Raw genomic sequence first — 15098 nt, forward strand, 5'->3', positions numbered from 1 at the left:
GGGGTCGTAGCTGGGGTCGGGCCCGGGGTGGGGGTGTGTGGGACCGGACCCAGTCTGTCTGTCCCCATTTGCTCACTCGCCTTAATGCAGGACTTAAGAGTCCAGGACAAATGAGAAGAATCATCTTTGGTGAAATTAGCGTCCTTTTTAGGTTTAATACATAGTTTACAAAACGAATATGAATTTTGTTAGCCACTGGGTAGTTATTAACGTTAAAGTATAAGTTTGATTGCTTATATACGCATATAGGTTACATGTTTTGTATTTATATTTGCTTTACTTGCAAGAAAATTGTCCACTAGGGCTGGGAAGGTGGCTCAAGTGGTAGAGCGCTAGCCTTGAGCTGAAGAGCTGAGGGACAGTGCCCAGGCCCAGAGTTCAGGCCCCATGACCGGACCCCCAAAAAAATAAGATTAAAAAAAAGAAAATTGTCCACTAATGATATTACTCTTCTTTTCCCCCATGTAGAAATGGAATTTCCCTCTTCTTTGACTAGTACTGAAAGAGCCTTTATTCATCGGTTGAGTCAGTCTCTTGGTTTGGTCTCTAAGAGTAAAGGGTAAGCTGATATCTCTAGTTATTTTAAAAATAATTTTTCTTTATTTTGTTTTAGAGATTGTCTGCCTGTATGGCACATGCTGGAGCTTACAATCTGCCGGCTCCAGCCTGCTGGTGCATTACAGGTGTGCACCACCACACTCATCCTCAAGGGAAGATGCATTTACCAAGAGAAGGATACATGTGACTTAGTACATTTAGTTATTCCCCATTTAGCTCTGCATTTTAAATTACAGTGTGTATAGATAAACTCAGGTCTTTACCAAGGCCTGAGTTATTTCTTTTTTCTTTTCACCTCTTTCTAGGGAAGGGGAGAAGGAAGTACAGTTTCCTTTTTGAAACTTTGACTCTGATACAAGACAGATTAACGAGAGGAAAATGTTTGTAAAAGGTGCATTGCATATAAGCCGAGGGAGGCCAGTGAAGATGAATTCAACCTTGTTTTATAGAGCATCTACTCTTGAAAAACATAAAGGCCATGGAGCTTGTAATTGCTTAGTTACACTGCTAGAAGATAAAGGTGGTTTTAACAAGTTTTGCCTTGCTGGCTTCTCTGGTTCCCTGAGGGTTTATCTAGCAGATGTCTCTGTGACTAAGCATCAGCCTGCTGTTTTGGCCTGGAGCGGAAGGATGAGAGCTCTTTCTCTGTCTGCTTTTTCACATTTTTCTTTAGTTCAAAATAGCTCTAATGGGAAGAGTACACATCTTGGAGGCATTCTCTGAACCCCTTCAAGGTGAGATTTTAAGATGTGAGGAAAAGATAGTTTAAAAGTTGAAGTTGATTGAGCACATTATTTTTGTTTTTGATCAAAACATGTCTTCGAAGAGTGGATTACAAGGTAATAAGGTCTTGCATATGAATGCCTATTGTTTTTTTTTTTTTTGGTCCGTTGTGGGGCCTGAACTCTGGGCCTGGGCTCTGTCCCTCAGCTCTTCAGCTCAAGGCTAGCACTCTACCGCTTGAGCCACAGCACCACTTGTGGCTTTTTTCTTTTTGCTTATGTGGTGCTGAGGAATCGAACCCAGGGCCTCAGGCATGCAAGGCAAGCTCTCTACCACTGAGCCACCTTCCCAGCTCCATGAATGCCTATTATACTGGCTGAAACTGGACTTTAGCATAGATGCCTGTCACCTAGGTAAATCCTAAAAGAGCAATTAGGTTCCTAACTAGGTTCAACATAAAGACTTAATAACCTCATGTTAATTTAATCAGGTTTTGTTGCCCATGGAGTTGCTGCAAACTTATAAAAAAAAATAACTTCCGAGCCAGGTGCTGGTGGTGACTCAAATCTGTAATCTTAGCTACTCAGGAAGCTGAGATCTGAGGAGCACCGTTCCAAGCCAGCCCAGGGAAGGAACGTCTGTGAGACTTAAAAAAAAAATGAGAAATGGAGCTGTGACTCAAAGTGGTAGAACACTAGCCTTGAGAGAAAAAGCTTAGGGACAGCACCCAGGCCCTAAGTTCAAGCCCCATAACCAACACCAAAAAATAAAAACAATTTCCAGTTTTCAGAGCTGTTTGAATTTCAGTTGCTGATAAGAAGTTTGGGGCTTGCGTTAGAAAACAAGCTTCTATGTAGTTAGGTCATTTCTATGGCTAAGTGATAGTTTTAAATTCTAAATAGCACTGTTTATGATGGCTAGCAATTATTCATAAAAAAGCACCCTGTTTGTACAGACTACCTGTATTTCTATTCAATAGCATGGTCATTTGAAAGGTGATCCAGAATGGAGAAACATCTGAGAAAGGAGAGAGAGAGAGAAAAGGTACCAGGACAAGAAAGGCAACTGAAGAACCCTTTTATTTCAATACAGTATCTCAACATGTAGCCCAAAGTGGTCTGAAACTTGCCATTTGCCTGTCTCAGCCTCCTGAGTGCTAGGACTGTGGAGAGAGAGAGAGAGACAGAGAGAGAAAGAGAGAGAGAGAAAGAGAGAGAGTGTGTGTGTGTGTGTGTATTTACAGTTCTAAGAATTGAATCCAGGGCCTCATCTACACTAAGTAAACACTCTTAACAGCTCAGGGAATGAGTTAACACTGAAGAGCAGGAGGTGAGGTAGAAGGAAGGAAATACTGAGGGAAACAGTGTCACTTGTTTACTCAGTTCCTCATGCCTAAAATCTTCAGGCAGAGACTTCTTAGATTTCTTAGTTCATTCCTTTTCATTTTGAGCAAACTTTGTACAGTGTTTATTTAGTAGCCATTGATTTTTCAAATGCTTTGTTTTTGCAGAAAGCTAACTTTGAATTTACTTTTTTGGTCAGATGTGGGGCTTGAACTTGGGACTTGGGTACTATTCCTGAGAGTTTTTGCTCATTGCCAGCGCTCTACCATTTTGAGCAACAGCACCACTTCCAGTTTTTTGGTGGTTATTTGGAGATAAGAGTCTCAAGGACTTTCCTGCCCAAGCTGGCTTTGGACAGTAATATTTGACCTCCTGAGTTGCGTGAGCCACAGGCGCCTTGTGAATTATTTATATTTATGTTAGGTAATGTAATCTGTGTTAGGAAGCATTCATTTTAACACATTATTTTGATATGTTATTGAGGAAGGAGTGTGTTTTACTCAGTTTTCTAATTCTAGTTTCTTCTGTAGTGTCTGGCGTATCTTAGGTGCTCAATTACTACACTGCATATCATTGAATGAAAGAAAATTAGCTAAAGGTGTAATATGGCAAAACCTTCTGTAGCTGGTAGATACATTGGAAAGGTACAGGATTTTTTTAAACCAGGGTGTAGTATTATAGAATTTAAAATATTTTTATCATGTAACCAGGTAGTTGAGAAATTATTAGTAGATGAACACTAGCCTCCTGAATTAGGCTACATCCAGCACTTACTTCAACATACTTCATATCTCTTGCAGTTCACATTTTTTGAACAACACATGAAGGGATGAATAATTGACTGTAATGCATAGTTTCAGAACTTGCAGAGAGGTCTCTGGGAAAAGCATGTTCGAAAACAGTTGATTTTCTTATGGAAGTAACTGAAATTTTTAGGTTAAAATTTATAGTGTGCGTGTACAAGTGTGTATGTGTATGTGTAAATGTACGTCTGTGTGTGCTAGTATGCTTCTCTACCGCTTGACTCACACAGTTCTAAAATTTAATAAAAAAATTGTTTTAAAATCATCATTAAGCACTCAAGGAGTACCTGATCACAGAAAACTTGCACTTTATTATAAAGTAGTATTCAGTAAGAGATTTCTGGAAAATAAAAAACTTGGTAAAATGAAAGCCTCACCTGGAAGTATCATTAATCAAAATGGTGTAGGTTAATCTGTAGTTTAATATTCTAAGAGAAGACGAAATTGTTGGCAAAAATTTATATTAATGAAAACCAAGGAAATGATAAAGTACATGTAATTTTTATGGCATTTGTATTTCTGTTGCTCATTCTGTAATAAGATAGTGCCATTCACAAATGGTAAATGTTTTTAAAACTTTTAAGAATGACTTTTTTCCTTGATTATAATTACAAGCTTTTTCCTGTTTATAGCACACTCTTGCAGTCCTTGCAGTCCATTCAGTCTTAACCATGTGAATAATCACTTGAGCTAGGTGGCTCTGAGCTATGAGTTTGTTTATAGTCCCATGTTACTAAGCATTAGGCCTGGGATTCATACCCAGGCCTGTGTGCCTTCAGAGCAGGAGCTCCTAATCACTGTCCTTTTGCCTTATCCACATCCCATTTGGGGACTTCACTGTGTAATATTTTCCCTAATACTCTTAGAGCTACAGAAGTACTAAGAGGAACTGTCAGTTGAAGATTAGTTGAAGAAACAGAATTCCAGGAAATAACGTTCTTGAACAGTGTTAGATCATCATTACCTTATAATTGAAGGATAGAGCCAGAAGCTGTGAACATTGTATTTTATTAAAATAATGTGTATTGAGGGGCTGGGAAGGTGGCTCAGTGGTAGAGCGCTTGCCTTGTGTGCATGAGGCCTTACGTTCGATTCCTCAGCACCACATAAGCAGAAAGAAAAAAGCTGGAAGTAGCACTGTGGTTCAAGTGGTAGAGTGCTAGCCTTGAGCTGAAGAGCTGAGAGCACCCAGGCCCAGAGTTCAGGCCTCACAACTGGAACCCCCCCCCCAAAAAAAAATGTGTATTGATATAGTTAGCATTTCTTCTGTGTTACTCATTTCTCTCAACAGGTTTTCATGGGAGCAGGTCATTTCCCACATACTGGAAGCGTTCAGTGGGACATAGTCATTTGAACTGTCAGCCACAGATTTCATTATCATTTTTAGGTTCTTTTGTTCAAATTTTTCCCTCTCTGTGCTTCCTAGCATATGTTAACTGGTGATGTTTCATCTAAATGTTTACCCTTTGTGAATGGCATTATCATATTATAGAAATGAGCAACAAATACAAATGCCATAAAAATTACATGTACTTTATAATTTCCCTGATTTTCATTAGGTTTAAATTTTTGTCAACAATAGGTACTTAACACTTGTGGGTAAGTGTTTTTTTTGTTTTTTGTTTTGTAGCATTTTCAAATTTCAATTGAAAATAATCTTGTGGCCACTTGAACTCCAAATTTGTCCTTACTTAGCTCTTTGGGATTTCTCAAGCCATTTTGATCTTTCTTTCCCATTGTTTTGCTTGAGACATAATTTCTAAGTAGGTATATGTCTATGTGAATGAGTTGACTGTAGTAAATAAATGGTTTTTATTAATATTTAGAAAGGGAGCAAATAGATACCTAACTGTGAAGAAGAAAGACGGATCAGAAACAGCTCATGCAGTGATGACCTGTAATTTGACTCATAACACAAAACACGCTGTTAGGAGCTTAATTCAGAGATTTCCTGTCACCAATAAAGAGCGTACTGAACTTCTGCCTAAAACAGAAAGAGGAAATGTGTTTGCAGTTGAAGCTGGTATGTATGCCCTGGGAGTTACCTTATTTTGTATTTGATGACTTTTCCATTTTAGATGTTAAAAACTAAAAGTTTTTATAGTTTGTTAGAAATAACTAAGGTGGTGAAAAGTATGAAACAAAATGCAGAGTTAAGGCATGTCATGGAGTTGAGCCAAGTTTACTCTTAAGTGTCGTTATAGAATTAGCTATTAGCTAGGGGACATGCTGACCTCTGTAAAGGGCCTCATAGCAACCTTTGCAAGCTCAGAACTTCCTAAATTTCAAAGATGATGAAACTGTAGCTCAAAGGAGTTAAATATTTAAGGTCACTCAACCAGCCAGTGAACTTCAGAGCTGGGATTGATCCAAAGTCTAGGCTTCCTGAAATTATGCTGCTGCGATGCCATAGTGACCCGGAGTTTGATGGGGAGGCTTAGCTTCTGCTAAGGGATGGGGCAGAATTGTCAGTGCATTAAATTTCTCAGATTTATAGTTTTAAAAAGAAGTTATTTGGAAGAATTCCAAGTGAGAAAGTTTATCCTATTGAAATGGTAGTCATAAATTCATTGATGGTCACTGCTCCAGCATCTGTGTCGTGTAGCAAATACATGGTGAAGAGAATGAATTTGTTTTGTCTAGTTTTTATTTTTATTTTTTAACTTGTATTTATTTGGTGGTGCTAAGGATTGAACTCAGGGTCATATGCATGCAAGGCTGGTGCTTTATCACCTAGCTACATCCTCCCGCTCTGAAGAGCTTGTTCTAAATACAAGCATAGAAAAACATTCTGATTTGTCTAGAGAATTAAAAAAAAAATAAAAACCACCAAAAACTTCTTCCTGCCTGCTTAGTTAAATGTGGCTAAAATGCTCAATTAGGAAATTCACTAAGCATTACAACCTTGTATTTACACATATTATTCTGTTATTCTGTTTAATCATTTAATCATGATGTGTAACCTTAGTTAACTTTTTTAATGCTGTTTCACATTGTATGTAATGTATTTTAAGTATGATGAACATTATTTACTATTTCAAAGTTTTAATTTTTTGTGAGTGAGAGAAACTTAGAGCAAATCTGAAAAATGATTTAGATTGTCAACACTTTTCTTTTTAATGGTTATTGAATTATTAACTTTTGTTCGCTATGCATAAGGAATATGCTTGAGGTGTTTGCTTTGTATTCAATCCTAGTGACATTTGTAGTGCATGCTGTGGTGCACAGTGGGTAGGAGAAGTTTGCTAACTGTAGACTGGATTACATAGAAGCTACTTACCTTTGTTCTCAGCACTTCTTTTTCACTGTGAATCATGAATATTTTCTTTTTTATTCCTTTTCAAAGAAAACAGAGAAATGAGCAAGACGAGCGGGCGACTCAACAATGGCATACCTCAAGTTCCAGTAAAAAGAGGAGAATCAGAATTTGATGCATTCAGGCAGTCTTTGCCAGTGTTTGAGAAACAAGAAGAGATTGTTAACATAATTAAGGAAAATAAAGTCGTTTTGATTGTAGGAGAAACTGGGTCAGGAAAGACCACACAGGTTTGTTCTTGGTTGTTTTCAAGAAGAAAATTTGTCCCATCTTGTAGTTTTACACCAATGTTATGCTACACATGTTTTTTGGTTTGTCATTCATGGGGCTTGAACTCTGGGCTTGGGTGCTGTCCCTCAGCTCTTTAGCTCAAGGCGAGCGCTCTACCGCTTGAGCTACAGTGCCACTTCCAGTTTTCTGGTGGTTTATTGGAGACAAGAGTCTCACAGTCTTTCCTGCCCCGGTCGGGCTTTGAACCATGATCCTCAGATCTCAGCCTCCTGAGTAGCTAGGATTATAGGCGTAAGCCACCAGCGCCTGGCTATGACATGTGTTTAAAAAATTTCTGGTTATTCTACTGGTTATTTCAGAAATAAATTATTATTAGAAGTATATTTAAAGAATCTGTAGAAAGGAACTGTTTTTAAATTATCTTATTTTTTTTGTCAGTTGTGGGGCCTGGACGCTGTCCCTCAGCTCTTCAGCTCAAGGCTAGCGCTCTACCACTTGAGCCACAGCACCACTTCCGGCTTTTTCTGCTTAGGTGGTGCTGGGGAATTGAACCCAGGGCCTTATGCATGCAAGGCAAACACTCTGCCACTGAGCCACCTTCCCAGCCCATTAATTATTTGTTTTTTAATTGGCACATTTGTACTTCAGTGAGACAGAGGGGCAGGTGCCCTTTGTAAGTCCTTTGGTGTCAAGGGAGGCATTTGGGAGCCTTGCATCCAAATTCCAGTTTCCCGACACTGATGACTGAAGGTTTAAGGGGATTTGTAACTGAGCCAGAGTTTGAGTCTCTTGTAGATTCAGTGCCTCCCATAGTGTAGTAATGAGCACCTGACGTTAAGACTCACTCAAATACTGAAAGTTAACCAAATTCTAATATGCAATAAAAAATTTAAAAATCGCAGCATTTTGCTTTTAATATTAAGAAATTAAGTAATACTTGCATTTCATTATATAAAACATCATGGAACATATATAGGAAGGGAGAAATGGAGTTAGTATTCTGTTAATTCTCTTCCTGAATTATTGTTAGAAACCTGCAATATGTTTTTTAGTTGTTGAGGGACAAAGTGTGTGTATTGTTGTGTTCTCTTTTCAGCAAGAGAACACAGGCACACATATGTGCATCTGGTAATAAACATAGATAATGACATTTGCTTTTATTTTTTCATCTAGCCAAAATTAGATATTTTTCTATGCCGGTATTTAGAGGCTTACCTCATCTTAAAAATAGCTGCATGTTTACCCAAACATAATGATAAAAAGTGACAGTTTTACTATGCGTTAAGTTTTACAAGGGCTGTATTATTCCAGCCTCTTCATAACCTCAAAACAAGTAGGTTTTTATCCTCTCTTTTTACAGATAAGGAATAAGAACTGAAGTGTCCAGATGTTACCTGCCCTGGTGCAGAGTAGGAACTTTACTCTCCTTGTTTCCTACCATTTATTTGCTTTTCTGGGAGGATAAATTTCTAGAAGTGCAGATGCCATGTTAAGGATATTGTAGTTAGTAATATATTAAAACACTATTAAATGTTCCTGTGTCTCTTAAGACTTGAGCAAGATGGGCATTGTGCTCATAGCAACTTTTGCAAGCTAAGAACTTCCTGTATTTCAAACAAGAAGAAACTAGCTCAGAGGAGTTAAAACATACACACCACACGCCACACACACATACACATACACACACATTCACAATCTTCCTGCCTCAGCTTCGCTAATGCTGGGAGTACAGGTGTGTGCTATACTATGCCTGGTGTGTGTTTCCTATTTATATCCTTTTTTTTTGTTTTAATAATTTTGAATTAATTTTTTAGAATACTTTGTTTTGCATCTATGTCTATTGTCTATTAATTTTTTTTTTTTTTGTCGGTCATGGGGCTTGAACTCTGGGCCTGGGCTCTGTCCCTCAGCTCTTCAGCCCAAGGCGAGCGCTCTACCACTTGAGCTACAGCGCCACTTCCGGTTTTCTGGTGTTTTATTGGAGATAGGAGTCTCACGGTCTCTCCTGCCGGGGCTGGCTTTGAACCTCGGTCCTCAGATCTCAGCCTCCTGAGTAGTTAGGATTACAGGCGTGAGCCACCAGCGCCCGGCTTAGAAATTATTTTTAAATATTTTGAGGATCGCGGTTCAAAGCCAGCCCGGGCAGGAGAGACCGTGAGACTCCTATCTCCAGTAAACCACCAGAAAACTGGAAGTGGCGCTGTGGCTCAAGTGGTAGAGCACTCGCCTTGAGCTGAAGAGCTGAGGGACAGCGCCTAGGCCCAGAGTTCAAGCCCCACGACTGACAAAAAAAAATAATAATAATTTCTAATCTTTAAAATTTTTCTTATGGTATTTTGTTTAGTAGTTTAACATTCTTATTTAGTCATTTTTTTAAGGTTTTTAAAGTTTTTTTTAAGGTTTTTGGGAAGGAGAGCATTTTCTACTTGAACACTAAAAGTAATGTTTTCCTATAAATATTCTATTCTAATACTTTTATTTAAAACATTTCTTAGGAATTTCATTGTATTCATATCAAGTAGAAATCTTTATTTTTTGTCAGTATTTGTTGAAATACATCTTTTATGTAAAAACCCTTTGCCCGCTGATTTAGTATTCCATTTGTGATGTTTTTATTACACCTGGGTCTGTTTTTGGAGTTTTTGTTCATGTCCTCTTTAAGCTCATCCTTTCTGCTAGCTCCAGGATGCCACTTGTTACTCAATGTAGCTTACGGTGTGTAGGATAATACTCTTCATTATTTTTTACTTTTTCCAGCAGACACAGGGTTTGCAGTACACATCTGTTCTATCTACCTTCAGCTATCACCACCACTCCACCGGTGGTGAGAGTTTATTACATAATAGCACCCTTACAGATCCTTCCCCCGTGTCCCTGCATGCAGGGACATGATGTCATGACTTACAGCCATGCACACATAGGATACATACGTAATCATATGTCACTATTCTGAGCAAGCTTACATCTTAGGTCAATTGAGGAAAAGAAAAATAAATTTTTACATTAATCTATTCCTTGTTCTATGTTTCTTCTGAAGATCAGAGTTTCTGACCTATTTTATTTTCCTGCAATGCATATATATGTTTTTTAAAATTTCTTTTTATTATAAAGATACCATACAGAGGGGTTCTGCAAGGTATATTTACTGGCAACAAATTTCCTCAATTTTTGTTTATTTGAGAACTTTTTTGGTTCTAACAGTTTCTCAGTTGATTCATTTGGATTTCTCTGGCAATGAAAAAAATGCATGGCATTTCGTAATATTTTAAAATTTTCATTTCAGATTCCTCAGTTCCTCTTAGATGACTGCTTTAAAAATGGAATCCCCTGCCGCATATTTTGTACACAGCCAAGACGATTAGCAGCCATTGCTGTGGCTGAAAGAGTTGCTGCTGAGAGAAGGGAAAGAATTGGTCAAACAATTGGTTATCAGATCCGATTAGAAAGCAGGTAAAGGCAGTCCTCCTCCTCATGCTCAGAAAAGACTTCAGTATGTACATGTCATTAAAAACTAAGGATATGTTACTTGAAAAAGGAAAAAAAAGATTTTGTACTGGTCCTAGGACTGGACTCAAGGCTAGCACTTGACCCACAGCTCCCCTTCTGCATCTTTTGATGTTTAATTGGAGATGGGGTCTCACAGACTTTCCTGCCCAGTCTGGCTTCACACTGTGATCCTCAGTGGTCAGCCTCCTGAGTTGCTAGGAATACATGAGTGCCCAGCATGTTAGTTGAAAATTAAATGATCACTTTGTACCAGGATGTTGACATCATGTCTGAACTTGGTGAGGTATTGAATAGTTTGAAAAACTGTTTGGACCAGATGTGCAAACCCCATTTCATAGTGTGATCATGTGTACAAGTTTTTTCACCTTGCTGAGACTCCGTTTCCCCTGCAAAATGAAGCTAATTCGGCACCTAGAACATGGGTTTGGTGTTAATGCGTATAGTAAGAACTCAAATGTTTGTGACTGGATTTTAACGTCATTGATCCAGATTGAATATTGTCCCTTTATCACCAGTAGTGCATCCGATTTTAGAGGTGTTCAGAAATTGGGATACTTGTATCAACTGTACCGATTAAGCATCTATAATCAGAAACGTACTGAAACCCAACACTTCCTGAATAATTTAGATTTGAGGCCTTCTGCTTAAGAATGCTCAGCCTCCAGTAGGACACAGGGCACCTCTTGACAAATACTATTTATTTGTCTTCATTAGTGATTCTGAAAGTTGGTTTAGTTTGTGATGCATTCTTTTCCCCAAGTAAGAAGTACTTAAGGTTGTTTTTCAACCTGAGTTCTTTTTTCAAATGTGTATATTACTTAGTTAATAAGACAGTTACTCATAACGAAGTTGTGAGATTACCATGTAGAAACTGTGTCCTTCATATAACTTTCCTAATAAGCCATCACACCATTACTAATATTTATTAAACTGCACCTAAGACCAGCAGATAAAGCAGTTTTTAATCTCCTAGAAGATTGGTAATTGTGCACTGTGTTTGTTGTCTTACAAAGGGTTTCTCCAAAGACACTGCTGACATTTTGCACAAATGGGGTGCTGCTTCGCACATTGATGGCCGGGGACAGTACCTTGTCAACAGTGACCCATGTGATTGTGGTAAGAGTGCTCCTGAGTTTGCCACAGGCTGCTCACATTGTTGAAGTTAAATCCTTAATTGCATTTTAGAATAGGGTCAAAATGAGAAGTAATTCATTGTTCTGGACAGCCTATTCTCATCAACTTATTTTTTGTCTGTAACTACTAGAAATAAATATTTTGTATTAAATATTCTTCAAGTTTTATGGGGAAAAAATAAGACATGGGAAAAATATCCATTTTATATGTAGAAGGTTCTATTTTTTTCCATCTCTAAAGGTACTCAGTCTTTCCTTTAATATGTATTTTCCTTATATGGTAAGTTGGCTAAATTAGCTCTTGATTAAATAAGATTATGAATGTTGATGAATAAGATAAAATTATATAAGCTTTTAATAAGCACATGTTGGAAACTTAAGCCAGAAGATGCACTTGACTTCCGATGCTAACAGAAGTATGTACACACACACACACATACACACACACACACACTTTTTTTGGGGGGGGGGGTCCGGTCGTGGGGCCTGAACTCTGGGCCTGGGTGCTGTCTCTCAGCTCTTCAGCTCAAGGCTAGCGCTCTACCACTTGAGCCACAATGCCACTTCTAGCTTTTTTCTTTTTGCTTATGTGGTGCTGAGGAATCGAACCCAGGGCCTCAGGCATGCAAGACAAGCGCTCTACCACTGAGCCACCTTCCCAGCCCCATATTTTTTTTGTTTTTGAGATGAGCTTGTAATAGGTTTCCTGGTCTGGTCTCAAACTGGTGATCCTGCTGCCTCAGCCTCCCAAGTAGCTTGTACTTGCCCAGTATATGTGTCTTTAAATTAGTTTTGTTTATAATGAAGCTATATTAAGCTCTACTTGTTTAGAATTTGTTCTAGCTCATGTAGTTTTACATGCTATAGGAAAGACAGAACTTTGTTTTGCATATTTGTTAATGCTTGATTCTGACTTGTCTATCATACAGTATCTTCCCTAACACCAGTTAACTTTGTCCACATTTAATTTGAACTTGTGTAAGTCTAGCATACCGTTACTTTAAAGATTTGTCATTCATAACTTTTAACTGTTGCATGGTTTTATTTGATTCAGGATGAAGTGCATGAACGGGATCGATTTAGTGATTTTTTACTTACAAAGTTAAGAGATTTGTTGCAAAAGCACCCGACTTTGAAACTGATTCTTTCTAGTGCTGCCTTGGATGTAAATCTCTTTATAAGATATTTTGGAAGTTGTCCAGTGATATATAGTAAGTAGAATGATCAGATCTCTTTACTTTTTATGAAGTAAACTTTGGCATGTCTTACTTTTTTCTAGCAGAAGTTGGGGAGTGTTTTGAACTAGAGGGCATCTCTTTTCGTCCTGTGAGATAAGGATACAGTTAGTTCTCTCTGCTTTCCACCTCTCCTTTCCCACCAGAGCCCTTTGGTGTAGTGTGGTAAATTCAGTTCTCTAATCTTAAAAAGAAATACATTTTATTTTAATCTGGGGTCCTCTTTAGATTCTGTCTTCCAACTTCTTCCCTTTAATGTGAGGTCCTTTTGAAAAATAGAGCATATTTCCATGTTTGCTCTCAATTACTTCTGAGTATTCTGTCATTTAATATTTGCTCTGTCACTTTAATAGAACCAGATTTTGCCTCTAATCCTTAAAAAAATTATTTAAAAATTATACAAGTTGTATACATTTTAATGAAATAGTAATGAGAATTTATAGAGAAAAACTTCAAGTGGTGTTTATCCTCTTTCTGTTCCATGCCCTATCTTCCTGGTGCTATGATTTTAAAAGCATGGTAGATTTCCTTTCTTAGTTGACCATGTCATGTAAATGTATGCAAATATATCTATACATATTTACAAAAAACGGTGTATAAAACTGAGCATAGCTAGTCACTGGTGGCTTACACCTGTAATTCCACTTACTTAGGAGCTGAGATCTGAGGATCATGATCGTAAGCCACTTCAGGCAGGAAAATCGGTGAGACTCCTATTGCCAGTTATCCACTAAAAAGCCAGAAGTGGAAGTGGAGCGATAGCCTTGAGCGAAAATGCTCAAAGATACTGCCCAGGCCCTGAGTTCAAGCCCTAGGACCAGCACACACTCATTCACAAAAACAAAACCCTGAGTGTATACTTATTGTTTGATTTACTTACATGACAATAAGTTATAAACAGTTTATTGGTTCAGTAAGATCTAGTTCCTTATTTTAAGCTGTTGTCTGGTTATTATAATCTATGTATATACCAAGACTTATTTAATATTTCCTTTTATTTTGAGATACTCTGATTGGTTTTAGATTCTCCCTTCCCCCTCCTATAAATGATGATTAAAAAAAATATCTTTTTTTAAATTTATTTTTAATTTTTAATTTTTTGGTCAATTGTGGGGCTTTGAACTCTGGGCATGGATGCTGTCCCTCAGTCCTTCAGCTCAGGATGAACCCTCTACCACTTGAGCCACAGAGCCACTTCCGGTTTTCTGGTAGTTTATTGGAGATGAGAGTCTCACGGTCTTTGCTGCTTGGGGTGGCTTTGAACCACCATCCTCAGATCTCAGCCTCCTGAGTAGCAGGGGTGACAGGTATGAGCCACTGGCGCCCGGCTTAAGAATATCTTGAATGTATATCCTTGTATGTATATCCTTGTATACTCTTATATCTAGTAGAGTCCTGAAAGTGAAATTGCTCAGTAAAAGAACAGATGAGTTTGAGTTACTTAGTGATTTTCTTTTTGATGTGTGTGCAATGATAATAAGACCTTGAGCTTGCTATGCAGATGTTCTCTGTTTAAGCCATGCCCCCAGTCCTGATTTTTTCTTGTAGCTTTGGCCATTTTCCTTTTTTCAAAAAACTGAAATGCTTTCCATTTTTGAGCTGTGTCTGGGACGTTTACTTGTGCAATCTTCTGAGAATTACTTTGATTCAGATCTAATTGCCATACTCCATATTTTAATTTCAGACAAAAATCTTACTTCAGTGTTGAGTGTTATTTTGCCCCTTTGGTGAAATGCTCAGAGCCACAGTTCATTTGGCACTGCAACTTGCATATCTTACTCTGCACTGTAGAATCACCACATCTTTCTTCCTTCTCTCTCTTTTGTAGTATTTAAATGTTGGTATTGTCCTGAGTTTTTCCCTTGATCCATTTCCTTTTCTTTCTCCATTCCTTCTCCCTTCTTAGTTTTTCACCCCCTCTATCTTCCCTTCTCTGTGTTGCACTCTGTTAGTTACTGGAATTGCAGTCAGTTTGCTTGGAGACTTCTTCATGCCCTTGGCTTCTTTCTTTGGTGTGCTGAAGATGGTTCTCCAGAGCTTTGGATTTAGGTAACTTATAGACACGAAATGCCTTGAGACATACTCCAAACCTAATACCTGGTTTCCTCCTTGAGTTGCTTGTCTTAGTTAATTCTACTGCTGTTGGCCTAGTCACTGGGGCAAACCTATACATGCTCTGTATAGTTGCTTAAGCAGTTACAATCGGCACCTTGAAAGTCTATGCCAATTCAGAGCTACTTTTGGTTCCT

General features: G+C 38.2%; 1 protein-coding gene across 1 annotated transcript in view; it reads left to right on the forward strand.

The window, feature by feature from the left end:
* Positions 1-15098, forward strand: part of Ythdc2 (YTH domain containing 2) — a 50096-nt gene that overhangs the window by 4769 nt on the left and 30229 nt on the right. The window contains exons 3-8 of the mRNA XM_013016007.1: positions 469-559; positions 5254-5450; positions 6774-6973; positions 10258-10424; positions 11495-11597; positions 12669-12825. Of these exons, the coding sequence (XP_012871461.1) occupies positions 469-559; positions 5254-5450; positions 6774-6973; positions 10258-10424; positions 11495-11597; positions 12669-12825 (915 nt within the window). The remainder of the gene's footprint in view (positions 1-468; positions 560-5253; positions 5451-6773; positions 6974-10257; positions 10425-11494; positions 11598-12668; positions 12826-15098) is intronic.

This window comes from Dipodomys ordii, unplaced genomic scaffold (assembly GCF_000151885.1).
Source record: "Dipodomys ordii isolate 6190 unplaced genomic scaffold, Dord_2.0 Scaffold29, whole genome shotgun sequence".
NCBI lineage: Eukaryota > Metazoa > Chordata > Mammalia > Rodentia > Heteromyidae > Dipodomys > Dipodomys ordii.